The sequence below is a fragment of the Schistocerca piceifrons genome, chromosome 8 (assembly GCF_021461385.2).
Source record: "Schistocerca piceifrons isolate TAMUIC-IGC-003096 chromosome 8, iqSchPice1.1, whole genome shotgun sequence".
Classification (NCBI taxonomy): Eukaryota; Metazoa; Arthropoda; class Insecta; order Orthoptera; family Acrididae; genus Schistocerca; species Schistocerca piceifrons.
Window position 1 is genome coordinate 67,307,843 of NC_060145.1, and position 15,393 is coordinate 67,323,235.

General features: G+C 38.0%; 1 protein-coding gene across 1 annotated transcript in view; it reads right to left on the reverse strand.

Moving 5' to 3' along the window:
- The window catches only part of LOC124711508 (nuclear pore complex protein Nup88), a 529,721-nt gene extending 516,204 nt beyond the window's left edge, over positions 1–13,517 (reverse strand). The window contains exon 1 of the mRNA XM_047241622.1: positions 13,272–13,517. Coding sequence (XP_047097578.1) covers positions 13,272–13,484 — 213 coding nt within the window. The 5' untranslated portion in view covers positions 13,485–13,517. The remainder of the gene's footprint in view (positions 1–13,271) is intronic.
- Positions 13,518–15,393: the final 1,876 nt, after the last annotated feature.

Genomic DNA, 15,393 nt, shown 5'->3' on the forward strand with positions numbered 1-15,393 from the left:
CAAATGTATAGGACGTAAATACCTGGGAATTACAATTATGAACAACTTAAATTGGAAGGAAGACATAGAAAATGTTGTGGGGAAGGCTAACCAAAGACTGTGTTTTATTGGGAAGACACTTAGAAAATGTAACAGATCTACGAAAGAGACTGCCTACACTACGCTTGTCAGTCCTCTTTTAGAATACTGCTGCGCAGTGCGGGATCCTTACCAGATAGGACTGACAGAGTACATTGAAGTTCAAAGAAGGGCAGCACATTTTGTAGTATCGCGAAATAGGGGAGAATGTGTCATTGAATTGATACAGGATTTGGAACGGACATTATTAAAACAAAGGCGTTTACCGTTGCGATGGAACCGTCTCACCAAATTTCAATCACTAACTTTCTCCTCAGAATGCGAAATGTTGGCGCCGACCTACATAGCCAGAAACTATCACCACAATAAAATATGGAAAATCAGAGCTCGCACGGAGACACATATTTGTTCGTTTTTTTCCGCGCTATACGAGATTGGAATAACAGAATTGTGAAGGTGGTTGGATCCGTCCTCTGCCAGGCACTTAAACATGATTTGCAGAGTGTAGATGTAGATGAAAGTAAATGTTAGGAACAGTGAGAGCAGGCGAGATTCCGCATAGCTCTCTCACATAAATGAAAACAACAAATAAAAGGGTGTTAACTATGCTACAACAAAGAAATTCAAGAGTCAAAGCTTCCAAAACGCAATGCGAGAGTCATAACATGTGGCACGTGGATAGACCAAATAGGAGGTACATACGTCTGGAGGTCCCTTCCTCACACCTCGGTGCTGCAAACGGATGTTACACCACGACACAGACACAAGTACAGCGAACAGATTCGTCAATGACAGTATGGCCAGTTCATAATTTTGAGGGGAAAAAATGGGGCACACGAAAGGGAAATTTGAACACGGGTCTACCACTTCGCAGTCCAACACCGTGACACAACCATGACGCCGATGTTGCTTATCGTAAGCGTGGACCGTTCACCGTTTCTATTTTGCTTCTTTTTTCACAGTTTGGAATACCTCCTTCGTGTTTTCATCTTTGATCCATGTTCAGTTTTTGACGGGCTATCCAATGGGCCATCTTACCAGTAAATCTGAGAGGGGTGCGATGGGGAGTTTCCCTTGTTAGTACAGTTAAAATGCCGGGATGGCTTTTGTTGAGGCTCTTGTTGCACGCCCGTTATTTTCGAGAACGTAAGATCTTCCAGGCGCTGGAGATGTGAGGCCTGCAACACGGTCCGGGGTCTTAATTTCGAACACATTCTTTGATGACGATCGTTGCCTGTATTTGTTCTTATTTCTTGCTTTCTGCTGTACTAACAAGGGAACCTCCCCATCGCAACCCCCTCAGATTTAGTTATAAGTTGGCATAGTGGATAGGCCTTGAAAAACTGAACACAGATCAATCGAGAAAACAGGAAGAAGTTGTGCGGAACTACGAAAAAAATAAGCGAAATATACAAACTGAGTAGTCCATGGCCAAGACAGGTAACATCAAGGAGAGTGTGAGCTCAGCAGCGCCGTAGTACCGTGGTTAGCGTGAGCAGCTGTGGAACGAGAGGTCCTTGGCTCAAGTCTTCCCTCGAGTGAAAATTTAATTTTTTACATAATCACTTCGCTCTCCAAAATTCCAGGACATGTTCAGATTTGCTTGGACATATGCAGGATTTGACGGTCTACACATAGAAAACCTTGAAAACGTTAAAAACATATGTTTTGACAGAGCACAGGAAAAACTGTGCGACTGTGAAACAGTTGCATTCATTTGTTGCAGTTTTTGTGCCAAACTCTTATGTTTTCATCACTTTTTTGGGAGCGATTATCACATAAACAAGAAAACCTAAATCGGGCAAGGTAGAAGAATCTTTTTACCCATTCGCCAAGTGTACAAGTTAGGTGGGTCGACAACATATTCCTGTCATGTGACGCACATGCCGTCACCAGTGTCGTATAGAATATATCAGACGTGTTTTCCTGTGGAGGAATAGGTTGACCTATGACCTTGCGATCAAATGTTTTCGGTTCCCATTGGAGAGGCACGTCCTTTCGTCTACTGATCCCACGGTTTTGCGGTGCGGTCGCAAAACACAGACACTAAACTTATTACAGTGAACAGAGACGTCAATGAACGAACGGACAGATGATAACTTTGCGAAAATAAAGAACATAAACTTTTCACTCGAGGGAAGACTTGAACAAAGGACCTCTCGTTCCGCAGCTGCTCACGCTAACCACGGGACCACGGCGCTCCTGGGCTCACATTATCCTTGACGTGCCTATCTTGCACATGGACTACTCAGTTTGTATATTTTGCTTATTTTTTCATAGTTCCACACAACTTCTTCCTGTTTTCTCGATTGATCTGTGTTCAGTTTTTCAAGGCCTATCCACTGTGCCAACTTATAACTAAATCTGAGGGGGGTGCAATGGGGACGTTCCCCTGTAAGCATACAATTGTAAGCATACAAAACGGTCTTCTCACTCTGTTCGTGCCCATCTTTTCTTGTGTTTGGTGTCGTCACTATTCTGCCAGGAAAGTGTCACGGTGTTAAGTCAAACGCCGGCACGCCAATCGGGGGCGAGAGAGCAGAGAGGGCTGAAGAAGGAGTCAGCCAACCGCACGCTGACCGACACCTCTCCAGGACAACAACGCGACAGCAGCGGTCTCTATGCGAAGAGGACATGAACCCGACTGGCCGCGGCCCAGTTCTACAGCAGCTTGAAGACTAGCGACTAGATAGAAGCGTCAAAACTCATTACTTTCATCGTACTTTCTATGTAGCTCAAACTTGGAATTGTTATACTGAAGAGATTTCTTATTTTGCCTATCGTCCTTTGCTTGCGACTCATCTGTACAACACAAAATTAAGTATTGTATTTTTTTTTCCTTTCGTAATGAAGCTCATTAATACGATTTGTTTGAATGTTGTCTAGAGATCCGAAAAAGCAGGTTTCCTGCACACCCCATATTCGACGACTAGGTAGGAATTCAACAGAAAGCGTTTTCGATTATGTATTGCTCTGCGATTTTCCAACGTCTAGGTGTGCTCTGTGTCTCCTGAAAACTTGTAACCACTGTGCTGAAAGACCCTGTGTAAAACTGTATTCGTCAGGCTAAATTAAAGACCCGATAGCTATACGAGGAAAGACGAGTATTGAAACAGATCAGGACAGTGGCATGAAGTAAAAGCACGAATTACATTCACCACTAAGGAACCTGATGCTGCTCCGAAAAAATACGCAAACTGGAAAAGTGAGCCTGGTGGGAACTGGATTCAGCAAATGAAAAACTCTTTAAGTTTTTAGGAAGAAACTGCTAAAATGTGACTCCACTAACTCGATAAACTTTGAATTACAATACATCTCACAAGCGAATAAATATACTGTGAAGCTGTAGTCAGAATACCCAACTCCTTGAACAGATGTGTACAAAATGATCATGAGTGAGCATGACATACTATTCTTACAGCTCAGTTTTGAGCAATGAAGACTGTCTTTCTTTAAGATGAGTAACCTCAGAACATTATTCCATATGACATTACTGAACGAAAATATGCAAAAAAAACTTCCTAAATTTTTCTCTCCCCATGATTCACAATAAGTAAAAATGTGGCTGAACTATGCCATACAATTTTGTCTCTAGGGGGCTTATAAAAGGTCATGTCTACATTCAGCCACCACCTAATGATTTACCACAGCCGAGACGCGGAAGAGACTACTGCTTCCATTACTTCAGACTTTTTATCCAAAGTGTGCGAAGATTTGAATTTTAGGCTGGACATCTGCTGTATAACTAAAGGTGCACAAACTGCACATCTGTAAGAAAAACTAGGTTAGTTCATCTTCAATTTGATGTAAAATTTGTTGTAAATAGTCAAAATTAAACTGTTACAACATATCACAGAAAATGGGACATTCTTTTATGGACAATGAAGCAACCAATGGCAACATATGGGCCTGAGATTTCTAGCATTCAACTAGAAGATGACTCCATATCCCCCCCCCCCTCCTTATATAAAAAAAAGGATGCACTTGAATGGCAAAAAAATAGTGATTTTTACATCAGGATGCTAAACACACAAAGTTCTGCAAGTCCTTCTGTGAATTTCTGGGTGGATAGAACTTTCAGATCACACTCATAATCAACCAACATAAACCCATCAGCGACATTTCCAAAACTATGACACCCTGTTTGGTCTACATTTAATAGTTCTTTAATACCCTGGTCAGGAAAGAAGCCAATCATTAGAAGGAATAACTATTGGAATACTATTAAATTTTGCTATAGGATGGTCGTGTACTTAGCTAATACTGCCCTACAAGCACTCTCTTGATTGCATGAAATGAAATTTTTCCAGCACAGATGCATTGTCTAAACACTTTCTTCAATTTTCCCTTCTATACATCTGAAACATCAGTCACTTACTGGATACACATATAGGCTTCCTGTGACTGAGAATACGAATGAAAACATAAGAGATTTAAAGCACACTGTTCTTTCAACAATACTCATGTTACTAAAATATTGTGAATACAAACTCAGATTGTCGGGCCATGACCTCACAAATATTTCGTATGTCTTAGTGCGACACTGAACACAACATTACACCAGAGACTAGGCTAGTTTTGCAGTTATTGCCATTACTATGAAAAATATTCACAGTAAGTTATCTGTACAGACTGCATGTAATGCGCTGCACCTCCTTTTTTGCTCATTACAAGATGGAAACACAAAATGTCTCCATCTGTTTGAGCATATTTCAGGATTTACGTAATCTGAATATTGAGTCATTGGTTTACTTACTGCTTCACATCTATATTTAATTTAGAGCTTTTAACGTACATCATCATCAGGAACCTGAGTGGAGCTCCTATGGAAGCCAAAATTTAATATGGTGAAAAGACCAAGAACAAATCTTGACCGCATACCCATATATAACACAACATATTTTTTGACCCATTAAATTACACATTATAAGTAGATCCACAAGAATAACCTGTTAAAAATAAAGTAAAAATGTGAATTATTAAGCTTAGCGTGACAATATGAAGAACGTAAACTTAAAATATTTATTTTACCGATCACATAAAATATAGATATATAATTGACAAGGAACACATAGGGTACTATATGTATCACGGTCTTCTCTCTACCCACAAACGATGCACAGAAATAATGACTGTAGGTAAGCTTCCATGTGAGCTCGAATTCCTCTCAGTTTATTGTCATTGTAATTTTGTTAGACACATGTGGGTGGAAGTAATACGTTTCTTGACTCTTTCTAAAACGTACACTATTGGGATTTTAACATTGGCTCATGTCATTGGCTATTAATGCAGGCCCCCTGCATTCAATACCCAGTGCCAAATTTTTCTGTTGTGGATAGGTCAGGAAAGGGATGTACTCAGTTTTCTTATAAGCAACTAATGATTGTATAAAAACTATGAGATTTTTTATCTTTACACAGCAAATTACATTTGTGTGTAGTTGTTTCAATTGGTAAGCAAGTGGGGAGAAGCACAAAAAACTACCAAGCTGTTAAGCACCTGGATACATTAGCAGTGCAGGGCGAAAAGACGAGTAAACATATGATTATGAACCTCAACAATAAGAATGGTTGACTTGGCCTATAAGATGTCATGCTGTCATTCCCATGCCCTCTATGCAATAATCATTTATAATTCAGTGCAATCATGATGAAGTATTTGTGACACGCTGCTTGAGATGCCATAAATTATATGAATAAGAGGGAAGATTACTTTGACATCCAATATGGCCAGTAGACAGAAAATGAGTGTATCATTAGCTTTTGACGATGAGAACGGGCTTTGTTGCAACTGGCATTACCTAAGTAATATGTTGATCTGTTTAATCTTTCACTACAGAGAACGCTGATCACAAACTTAAATATCCACTGAACATTTCAATTTGTGGTCATGGCACTCATAGACTATGCCCGAGAAAGCCATCTAACTAGTAAACAAAAATTAACAATTATTAGTACTGGTCAGCTGAAATTTCTCTCCAACATAATTATACTTTGTATGGCAAAAGAGAGCCCTGATAGTAGGCAGCACTGTTGCCCAATTTTAACTGTGAAGCACAAAAGGCTGCTGGAAATACTCAAGCTATGTAGCTGAAAACAAGTCATTGGTTCGGCAGTTGCAGCACTCAGGTATTAACGTATTCACATATGCAAAATCACATTTCACACTTGTTGTAATAGTTGCACGAAGCACTCACACAAAGCCTCACTAAACTGTAAGGGCTCATCTTCCGCTGTATGGACTATGGAAATGGAATGATAATGTGTTTTGCTAAGCAGAATTTATCAGCCTGTACCTATATGTTTGATTATTAAAATATATATGAACAAAAGTATTAACATAGCCATGTCTCTAAACAATAGTTTTCTAACTGAATATATGTTCTCTCTTTTCAACTTGGTATTTTCACTTTTTTTTCTTATATATTTGCAACATGCTCCATTACAATATTTGTAATAGTGTGTGTGTGTGTGTGTGTGTGTGTGTGTGTGTGTGTGTGTGTTGTACGACGATGATGATGATGACGATAGAAGGGAGAGGGTGCGACCCAGCGGTGGCACTGTTCGTGAATAATACCGAGGAGGCCATCAAGCTCCATGTCCCCCACCGACAGACGAATCACAGTCAAAAGAGTCACATGCCTTCACTTCACGAGACACTCTGGAGAGGGTTAGTATTTGAACCAGGAAACTGCCACAAAGTCTGATGATCAGGAAGTTTACACCACCACCTCTCATCCCCTTCCAAGCCAAATACTGTCAATGAAAAATTTTTTCAACACCAGGATTCGAACCGGCTTACCCCCGGGTCGAGTGCTACTGTACAAAGGTGCCTCAAATGACCTTGACCATGGAGACAGGTTCACACCACTGCTGTGCTGCTTCTCTTTTTAACTGTATCTCACAATGTTTGCAAGTGTTCATTTGTATATATAAAATCCACAAATTATATACACTTAAGTTGCCTTCTGTAAAGCAAACAGCCTATCAAATTATTAAGCTCAAATCACACAGAATAACTCTTAGGTAAAATTATGGCCAGTTAATATTATTAAGAGTCAAATTTAAATCTTGACATTTAAAATTTTCCAAAATGGCTTCAGCAGCACATAATGAATTTCTTCTCCAATCATTGAAGAAACTTGTTATATAGTCTGCTTTCTTATGACCTCAATACTTAAGTACTTCAGTTCACTGTTCAAAAAGTTACTGCACTGATTGAAAAATGGCTCACCTAAATAGCTCAGTAAGGCTTTTCACATTTTATTGCACATTATTTTGTGGAATGTTATGACATCCTTCCTTATTCATAACAGCCCTTGTAAAAACTGGATTTTAATATCAGACATGTAAATGTAAATACTTTTCAAAGGAATTTAATTTTACAGTACATATTATTCACTTTGTCTTTTGGTACCTTAGAATTTTATGTTCAAACGTGCAGTTCTTGTGGTGTTCCCATATTTTTGTTCATCTCCTATATATACTGACATAAACTCAAAAAAAATGAAAGATGTTTGAAAAACTGTAAAGAAGCAATGATGAAAAATGACAATTTATTGTCCAGTATAGAAAGAAATAAAGTATACAGCTAAACGACACAGTGGACCTTCCAGAACCCAATGCACGCTTCCTATTCGCGTCAATAAAGGACCAATGCATGGGAATAAGGTAGCTATACAATTTCTTTCCTGAAGTCTATTGGGAAAGATAAGTCACACGAAATTGCACCAATATCATCTCGCCTATTAAGTTTCATTAGAAACAAGAACCATAGGCAGTATATTCCCAATTTTCTCAACATATAATTTGACTGAGATTCCAAGTTCAATTAATTTGACTGAGATTCCAAGTTCAATCTTCAATTTGATCAGTTATCTATTGTTGTAGAATGATAGATGCACCTAGGTTGGATTTTACTCATCTAATCCGAAGATTAAAAGAATGATACTTTCTTCCCAAAGTCACTGTACAACCTGTCACCTTTATGGGATCTTCCAGAATGTCTCCAAGTTTTAAGACATACATACATTTTAAGGCAGTCTGCTGGGTGGAGGATTTCACATTCTTGTAACATTCTGGCCACAGTCGAGGTAGCAGTTGAAACACAGGGCAATAATGAAACTATAATCATGATGTATGCCCAGCAATGTATGCATCACTTCAACACGCCTGCAAGCAAACACAAATTTCACCAAGCGAGTTGCTGCCTATTTAGTGACATGGTGAAAATACTGCAGTTTCAGCTGACAAATTTAATTTTATTGGTAGGGCTGCAAGAGTGGAAGGACACCCCCTCCCCATCAAATGAAAACATAGGAATGATGGCATCAAGACAACAAGACAACAAGCATAAAGTAATTTTTTAGCTACATGTATACATAACCCACATAATTGATTGCAGAAGGAACCTACAAATATATAATAGAATGACTGTCAAATGTGCAAAATCATGAAAAATAACTAATTTGTTTATAAACAGTTCCTAGAAGTTCCAGCAGTAAAAAGATGGAGCACAATAAGGGGCAGGGATAAAACAATAGAAATGTGATCAGTGTATCAGCTTTGAACACAATAAGAAACTAAAACTCATCTGTATATAATTTAAAAAGAGACTACTCACTGAACAGCAGAACCCATGAGTCCCCTCCCTCCCCCCATATGTCTGTGCCCCTACATGGTAATGCCTGGACACACAATCAGCACTATGTAGTGGTGTGTGTGTGTGTGGGGGGGGGGGGGGGGGGCAGGGTGGTCCCTTTTGCTCCTAAATTATTTACCTTCTGCCAAAACTTACCTACCATATTTAACTCATTTCTATAATCAGACATACTTTCCTGAAACCCTTAACATGTGCTGAGGTTTAAAATGTATATACCTTTGCCTCCACTTACTAAAACAAGAAGAACACATGTTGTGCCTCGAGTAGAACAGAAACAAATGTATGATAATAAGAAGTGAATTAGTTTTCACAATTCTTCAGCATTAAGTAGTAACAGTCAGCTGCACATTCAATGGTAACAACAAATTCTAGGCAATGGCACTATCATACAGCACAGATTTTTCAGTCTGCACACTTGATGAAACTACAGGTAGCTCTGACAATTTGTGCAAAACAAACAACAAATGCTACAATTTATATTTGATAGCTGCTAAGGGTGAATGGCTTTGCTATAGTAAAAAAGGTCCCCGAGTTACTTGGTTTCATGTTCTATGGATTATTTGCATGACTAAAAAAGAGTATACACTTATGAGTCAGTGATTCCTACCCACCACCTTTTACATGCTACACTAATAAAAATACTTCTATGGAACAAAATGAGTGGTCAAGGAGAAATTTTTCCACTTTGTTATAAAATTTCACTTTGTTGTCTGTCAGAAATTCTTCATCACTAGGTAAGCGAACAAAAATTGTGGTTGCAGCATTGTGCACCCCTCTTTGCGCTAAAGACAATCTTAATGCGGCACAATAAATGTAATTTTTTTCTTCTGGTTACTGTTCCTTCTTGACTGCAGTGGATTATTTGCAACAAACTTCACGAGGAATAAATATATTGTAAAGCAGTAGACAAAATGCATAAATCCTTGATGTCTACAAGACGATCATGGGTGATCACCATATGCTATTCGCACAGCAAGTTTTTGAACACTGAAGACTTTCTTTCTTAAAGATGAGTTACCCTAGAACATTACCCCATATAACACTACCACATGAAAATATGTCGACTTACTGGCTTCTCTCTCCCCAGGCTTTGCATTGGTTCTAAGTGCAAACATGGCTGAACTAAGTTGTTTTAGGAGTTCCAAAATGTCCTTTTTCCAGGTTAAATCCTCATCAAAATGGCCATTTAAGAATTTTGAAGTTGCCATCCAATTCATTATTTCTTTACTATATGTTACACTTATCACTGGTGTAGTATCTCCAGATGTGAAGAACTGAATATGTTGTGTCTTTTAAATTTGAGAGTGAGGCTTTTAAAAAGACTGTATAACATTTCTTCTGTGATTACAATACTAGTTTTCCCCAAAAAGAAATAATTCTGGTTGTAGCACATTAGATGGAAGGTTGTTTACATATATGAGGAACAATAGTAGATCCAAGATTGAGTCTTCAGGTACCCCATATGTGATCTCTTGCCAGGTATAATAAGCTCTCCTGACTACAATGGTTGAATTACTAAATACATCTTTCTGCATTATTTTTGTTAAATGTGATAATATCCACAGGATGACTATACCATCAGTTCTATAAAACTTCAGTTTATGCGGGAAAATATTGTGATTCACACAGCTAAATGCCTTGGATAGGTCACAGAAAATAAAACCAGCATTGTTTTTATTTAACACTTGTAAAATTTGGTGAGTGTTGGTGTAAGTGGCATTCTCAATAGAGCACCTCTTCTGAAATCCAAACTGTGATTTTTGAGAACATTATTGTTTCTCAGTTGGGATACTATTCTAGAATAGGTCACCCCCCACAGAAACTTTGGAAAAATGTGTCAGTAGTGAAAGAGGTTGGTAGATAATGACATCTCGCCTGTCATCTCTTTTATGGAGGGATATTTCGGTCTCTCTGGAAAAATGTCTCCAGTTAATGATGCTTTACATATTTAATACAAATATGGCAGATCACATAAGCAGCAGTTTTTTCAGCACAACACAGTATTTTATGTACTGAACAAGTGTGGGTACCTGTTGTTTGACTTGAAGGATGGGACAGAATCAACTCTACAGCATATCAAAAGGTTTCTACTTGGCCACATTATGCAGCAATTGGATGTTAAAAGTACACAGATGGTTTATAAAGAAAATGTTCTCCCTATATAATTTTGCTTAGAACATTCCTATTGTAACTTCCAAGAGAGTATGTTCTTGGAAGGGTCAACCAATATAGGCCTACTGCTTCATCCTATGCATATCTTGTAAAAAGACCATGTAGATCAAATTAGAGGGACTGCAGCTCACACTTAGCTTACCGACAGTCATTCTTCCCACGAACAATTCACAACTGGAAAACGAAAGCACGAAGCACCTTCCGCCACGCAGGACCCGTATGGGCAGAACAAGTAAACTTAGCTCCTGTAAGGACCACTGTGCAAAATAAAGTCTTTGCTACTGATATGCAATCATAATCTTGATCCCTTTTTCCTGGTGATCACTAGTGTAAAGAGAAACTCTAATTTTACTTACTTTCATCCACACCACCACCCTTCCCTCAATGTAGCTAATGCAAGGAAAAATTTCAAAATGAAGCTCGGTCTGTGTTGCAACATTAGGTACGGTATACCTCTAAGCATCACAAATTCAGTAAAATGGGCAAACATATGAGGAGTAAGTTTCATGGTTAGGTGTGGCACAGCAGAAAAAAGTCTCATCCACATCATGCATGTACAAGCAACTGTAAGACCATATGCGAGTGACTGTGAACTACTTGCACTGAACATCACTCACTGAATGATAAAATGTGGTGTTCACAGCAACAAAAACAAAACAACTTATGAAGTGGATGAAACAGAAACACAAATACATTTTTATTCCACTGAAACCCCCGTTAATAATATTTGTCAACTGTTCCATCTGCCAAATAGTATAGGCTAGCGATTTTCAGAGTAAAAATGTAAAATGTGTGACTAATAATTTACACATTACACATTGGCTATTTATCATATCAATAATTTTTCCTAACCAAGATTTAAAAAACAGCTAAATTCAAATGCTGGCTATTGTTTTATGACCTACAAACAATTTTTGAAGTAAACTTCTGTCATAACATTAAATGTAAGACTATTTAGGCTACTTAGTGCAACAGTTCTACTCCTTAATGACAACATTATTTTTTTATATATAAAAAAATATGTACAACACCTTTAGAAATATTCCAATGGCAATAAAACTGATAAAATCATGTGTCAAGGTATTCCTATGCCACTTTAAGAAGAGTTCCTTTATTTTCTGTAAAAGTTCCACAACAGAAGTTCACTCATGTCCTTAAACTATTATCCAAATAACGCACATGATAATGGGCAGAGGCAAGACACCTGCTAGACATACCAAAACCTTTAACCTCACGTATCACCTTTACCACCTATGAAGCTTTATTTTGTTAGTTTACTGAATCTCCATGCAGCTGCATATTTCTGAATGAGGAAACTGTATTTACATGTAGATATGTTTCCTGTTTGCTTATTTCTGTATGTGATCTCATTAACAGCACAAATTTGCTTCACAGGCTATTTTTCATTAATAGGCCTATTATGAGATAAGGTAACAGGACTATGAGGCCAAAAATATTACCCTTTTTATGTTTCACGCTACAAATGCAACAGACATGCAATTAAAAACTACTATCTAGCTGAGAATAGAAATAACACTGTATTTTTAGACTGTACTGTTGCTGAGATGTAGAAAAATCACACTCAACAATTTATAAAACAGTTCCAATAACCTTTAATCATTATAAAAATAATTATCACATATGGTGCTAGTTGAAAAGCAAGCTCTAGCTTTAAAAGTCAGCAACTGACATCTAAATCCTGCCACTTATAATGTTTATCTAGGGCAGTAGCTTTTTCATTATGAAGTTCAAGATACAGGAATAAACAGCAAGTAGTTGACACAATAATAACAGTACACAGCGGGAATTACTACACAACCGATGGTGCTACAACAAGTAAATGCTATTTAGCAGAGAATTATGTGAGCCCAGTGGAGAACGTACATGATAAATATCGCCCAGTTATTTTATTTGTTGTGTAATACCCATCAAAGTATTCATAACGTCGAATTTTTGCAACTAACAGTAGTTCATTCAACAGAAACACATTATTATCTAAACACGCTTCTTTCGACAAACAACAGAATACTTCTCGCTGCCCACATCGTAATCACGAATGACAACACACATAATGACAAAATAAGTGCAAAATCTAAATACACAGAAAACAACTGACCTTTGATAAATTATCCTTGATATTACAGTCATAACAACCGATATGCCTTTCCATCGCAACTGTCTAAAAGATAACATAAACTCTACGGGAACACTGAGTACTGTAAACAACTAGCACGATTTGTAAACAATGCGTATGTAAACAGTTCCGGAGACTGTACAGTAATCACACACAGTTGTAAAGGATGAAACGACATTCCGGGGAAATCTGGCACCTCTACAACGTATAAATAACAATTATTTACCTGATGCATGAGCGGTCTGTCCGGTTCTTCATCTCTGCAAAGCTTCAAGTTCAGCGTCAATACACAACTTTCCTCGGGATTCCACACGTAAAGCATATCGTCCTTGCATTCTAAAATGTTCTGTGTTTTGCAATTTACTTTTTTCAGATGTTCGCGCAATGTTATAAAAAGATAATGGTTTGACAAACCAAGCCTATCCGCGGGAAGCGCCATGTTTGTTTGGTTTCTATCTCCAACGTGCGTGCCAAGCAGTGCTGCCAACGGAAATCAGCAGATGCCAACTGTTATCCAGTGCTCTCTAAAGAAATGAATCTAAATCTACATGATTGCCAACGATAATGAACAGAGGAAAAACATTATACTTTTCCCGGTGGCTATACAGGTTATCCGAAGTCACAAGTAAGGAGAAGAAAGACTCATTGTAATTTTTAATTAGAGATTCACTTAATATTTTTGTAAACGAAGAAACCTTCCTTCTGTGAGTATAAGAAATAGTTTTGTTTAAAGAACAACTACATTTATAATTTGTAAAACGGACCTGAGTTCCTGGTAGAGGTGTGCTACCATAGTAACAGTACCTAAGACAGTGAATTTAAAAATGCTGGGAAGTCGCATAAGTAATACGGAACGAGATGATACTGAGTTCTTTATTGTCCTCATGACGCCTTTCGGGCACAGCCACATCATCAGATGACCTGATAACAAAGAACTGCAAATACAGCTTCACCAGAGAAATGAATTTATATAAATCTCACATTAATTATACAAATTTTGAATAATATAAGTGCATTCCATCTACGGTCATGACTGTATATGATTTGACAGGGACGTTGAATAATGTCCGTACAAATGTCATTCAAAACACGTGCAATCGTATACAAGAAGTAGGCCTAACCAGCAGCTGACAACTACAGTGTCAAGGCACTGCTAACGGAGCGTTTGCATAAGCTCGTACCGCTATGTTATGGTTCCGTTAGGGGTGCGTTGTCACGTAGCTACTGGCTACGTCTACTTCTTGTATACGACGGCACATGTTTTGCTTGACGTTTGTACTTACATTATTCAACGACCTTGTCAGTGCATAATGATCCTAGATGGTATGATGGCTCTTCAAAATTATGCGCAATTAATTTCATTTGGGATTTATGTAATCTCATTTCTTTGGTAAAACTGTATTGTATGATATCTTTATTTGCACTACTCTTCATTATTTGTTATCAAGCCATCTTATTTTGAGCTATGCCAGAAACGTGTCATGAGCACAATACTTACTTACTGCGGAGGCCACACAAACCACAGTCAGTCTTTGGCCTCACTAATCAGCCTCCTTCAGCGTCCTCAGACCATGCACTTCTTCTTCAGACAGCTCACGGCCGCCTGTATTAGAGGCCAGAGGACTGAAATGTGGCAACGTTACGTTAAGGCCTGCCGCATGGCTGTGGCCATAAGGCAGCGAACGGAAGCAGTTGTTTACGTACTTTCGCGGTGTCTGTTTTATCCGACATTACAGCGTAATTATGCTATACTGGACTCTGCAAAAATTATAGCAGGTAGTCGTGACTACAGTAGAAGATATAACACGATGTAAGTATACAATTCTGTGAAGTTTGTAGTGTTTTTACATGTATATGTGAAAGTGTGCTACGTGAACGACTTTCGTCTACACAATTGCAACAAAAGTTCTACTATATTCTAGATACAATTCGAAAATAAAGTTTTGAATTCATAAGGTTAGTATCAGAATCTTCTCCTAAGTGATTTGTGTTAATATTATGAATATTTCTACACATTTGATTCTATTGTATATTTGTGTTCCGTGATGTCCAAGCAGTAGAAAAAACCAGTCCACTTAAATTCTCATTTGCTATTTTTACATAATAGTATTTTGATTTAAGATGTTAGCAATTAATGCATCATTCTATTTGCAGATGCCAGAAAAATGTTGTGTTCCTGGTTGCAACAGCAACTACAAATCCAGCAATGAAGAGGGTTACATCTCAGTGTTCAGATTCCCTACTGAAGAGGAAAACAGAAAACGATGGACAAGAAATATCCCCAGAAAGGACTCGACTCCATCAAATATAAGTGTTGTTTGCATTAAACATTTTGAAGAAAGTGGCGT